The sequence below is a fragment of the Ostrea edulis genome, chromosome 9, assembly GCF_947568905.1.
Source record: "Ostrea edulis chromosome 9, xbOstEdul1.1, whole genome shotgun sequence".
NCBI lineage: Eukaryota > Metazoa > Mollusca > Bivalvia > Ostreida > Ostreidae > Ostrea > Ostrea edulis.
In genome coordinates this window covers 61,061,148-61,064,082 of record NC_079172.1, presented here as the reverse complement: position 1 = coordinate 61,064,082, position 2,935 = coordinate 61,061,148, and the positions used below count along the sequence as shown (strand labels likewise).

At 35.9% G+C, this 2,935-nt stretch overlaps 1 protein-coding gene across 1 annotated transcript; it reads right to left on the bottom strand.

The window, feature by feature from the left end:
• Positions 1 to 389: 389 nt before the first annotated feature.
• On the bottom strand, positions 390 to 2,050 carry LOC130050577 (uncharacterized). Its single transcript, XM_056150805.1, has 2 exons — positions 1,403 to 2,050; positions 390 to 569 (listed from the first exon to the last, which is right to left on the bottom strand). The coding sequence occupies exons 1-2, from the start codon at positions 1,670 to 1,672 to the stop codon at positions 390 to 392; spliced, it is 450 nt and encodes a 149-aa protein (XP_056006780.1). The 5' UTR covers positions 1,673 to 2,050.
• Positions 2,051 to 2,935: the final 885 nt, after the last annotated feature.

The window sequence follows — 2,935 nt, the reverse complement described above, 5'->3', positions numbered from 1 at the left end:
AATTGTGGAAAGCACAGGTTAAATCGTCTTCCAATGCCATGTTTGAATAAATAAAAAATACCCAAGATCGACACGCTTTTCCGGACTTCTTTACAAGATAGTTCCGCTAATTTGATATTTACGATCTTGCGTATTAAAGGTAATCTTTAATGAACGTTGGTTGCAATACAATATATGCAGGCACGTGGCATCGTTTTTCAAATGAAGGGAAGGGTGACGGAGAAGTTGGGAGTACAACTTTCAAGTTTTCATTCATCTCATTTACTATTACTATCAAAATTAGTTAGGAGCAGTCACCCAATATTTCAAAATAACACATAATGATCATTGTTTAAACAGTGGGGGAGCCCTCTTGTCAACCCCAACCCCCAAATATGTGTGGCTTATAATTACTTATGTGGCATATGTCCTTCAATTGAAAAGTAGTTGTACGTCTGCGTTGGTGTCACATCTGTCCACGTGCTCGACACGACTCTGTTTCCGGAGAACCAGTTTGTGTTCGTACTCCCTGTCCCGTTGAAAACAACCTCTGCCACTTTTGTACCACTCTTGTATAGATGAAGTTGTACCTTTGAAGGAGCAAACGAAATTATTTCTTCCTGCTACAATGTTTACAGAAATACTAATCTGAAATGTATATTTGAAAAACACATGAAGGGTAAGAAAAATACATTCAAACTTTTCCACAAAATGGTGAGTGCAAGTACGACTTCGAATTCCCAGTGAAAACAAACATGAGATTGCATATCTGCAGTTTAACATCTGTAAGTGTCGGTAATAGAACTAAAGCGCTTTCTGATTGATGAAATAAGAACTTAATGTATCAATGCGTTTCTCCCCGATGAGTTTATTAAAAAAAATATTTGAATGTGTTTTCCACACGGTAAGTTTATAAAAGAGCTTATTTAGATGCGCTTTCTACAAGGTAAGTTAAAGATGTTCGCACCTGAGTTTTGTAGTATTAATCCGTTTTGTGGGGAAAATATTACTGATTTCTACATTGAAAAACAACTGTAAAAAAAAAAATTAAAATCATTTCATGGTGCTTTTAATGAGCTACAGTGTGTTAAATTTGAACCTTTTCCATTTACAAATCAATAAACGATTTATTCACATGAACTCGATTTGTCCGTTGGTGTCAACACAACACAATTACACAGTTTATGTGATCACGATATACAATGTAGGATTCACAGCGGATGTGAATGGTCGACAGGAAATTCTTACTAAGCGCAGTCATCTGATCCCACCTCTAGTATGTCAAGGGGTCCATGTTTGCCCTATTCTTGATTTTGTATTGTTTATTGGCATTATGAGAATGCTCACTCTTCGTTTTCTTCACTTTTTCATCATAGAAAATAATGCTTTACGTTGTCATTAGTTTGGGTAAATATATACTCACTTGTGTAATGTCCAGCGATTCCCATTGGTCAATCAGCGATGTTCTGTACTTGGAGGTGCACAGATCGGACTTGGTGGTAGCGATACAATGTTCATCGACGATATTATCATCAGTTTCATCGCTTGTACCATTGGAAGTGAACATTAAATAATCGGAGACATTTCCACCCTCCTGACTTCGGTAAATCAGCAACCATCCCGAAGACACCTTATCTAAATATTCCAATGTATTGTATTTCTCAATAAAAGCATACTTTATAAACATATTCATTTAATACAGAAAAGGATGGGACAATAGACTATATATCTACAAACGCCCTCTCCATGTTATTTGATTATATTCAAGTTATCTTGTAAATGGTATAGAAATAATATGTTTTATACGGAAAGGTACACAATGTACGAAGACGCAAAAAGTAAAACAAAACAAAAAAACCAAAAGGTAAAGGTATTAAGAAAAAAGAATAGAAAATACATTACTCAATTATAATTGAATTTTAAACTACACGAACAAGGAAAGATGCATATTCTATACATTTTGTGCTAAATGTTTAAGGAATTTGAAAACTAGTAGTAAACTGTTTAACGAAAGTGGTTACATTGTTATGATTGTGTATATTTAAGAAATAAGGTATCATTTAAAAATAATTCTCGGGGTATAAATACGGGTTGGTCACGTGATCAAGTTCCATTAACCCGAAGGGCTTTATGGAAAATTTGATCACGTACCAACCCGAATTTATATCCCGATAAATATTTTTAGATGATACCTTATTACTTATATTTACATTTTTGATTAGTAACATTCTTGAATCGTGTTAACAACACGTTTCCATACATTTCATATTATTGACCTGCACAACGAAGCGTCATATCTTTATTTCAAAATGACGAAAACACAAAACAAAGTTCCAACAAATGAAGAACTGATTTAATTATTAAGACGCTAAAAAGCAAGTATATCAACATATACTGATTCGATATGCAAGAGCTTGTTCTGGGTATAGTCAGTTTTTAAATCGAGGTAAGCTACTGACAAACAAGTTGATGGTACAGGGATTTCAACAGTCTCGATTGAAGTCAGCATTTCGCAAATTCTATGGTCGTTATAACGATCTAGTTCGTCAATACAACCTCGCATTGGGTCAAATGCTGTCTGACGTGTTTCATACCGATTGTTAAGCCGTTCTTGGCACATTGATTTTGACTGCGGATAACTCCGTTTACCTGATCAGGATATGGGGCTCACGGCGGGTGTGACCGGTCAACAGGGGATGCTTACTCCTCCTAGGCACCTGATCCCACCTCTGGTGTGTCCAGGGGTCCGTGTTTCCCCAACTATCTATTTTGTATTGCTTGTAGGAGTTATGAGATTGATCACTGTTCGTTATCTTCACCTTGCATACATATACATTAACTCGCGAGTATATAATGGGAAACTCTTCCATATGTTTAATTTTAGGGGGTGGGGTACGATTTAAACCGGGGTGCGCAAGGTTACACTTACAGTTGTGATGCGATTTCACTTTTGAAA

Bases quoted from the DNA above. Each gene is read 5' to 3' on its own strand.
- LOC130050577 (XM_056150805.1), bottom strand. From the start codon at position 1,672: ATGAATATGTTTATAAAGTATGCTTTTATTGAGAAATACAATACATTG. The intron at 570-1,402 runs GTGAGTATATAT...GCTCCTTCAAAG, and splicing joins AATCGCTGGACATTACACAA to GTACAACTTCATCTATACAA.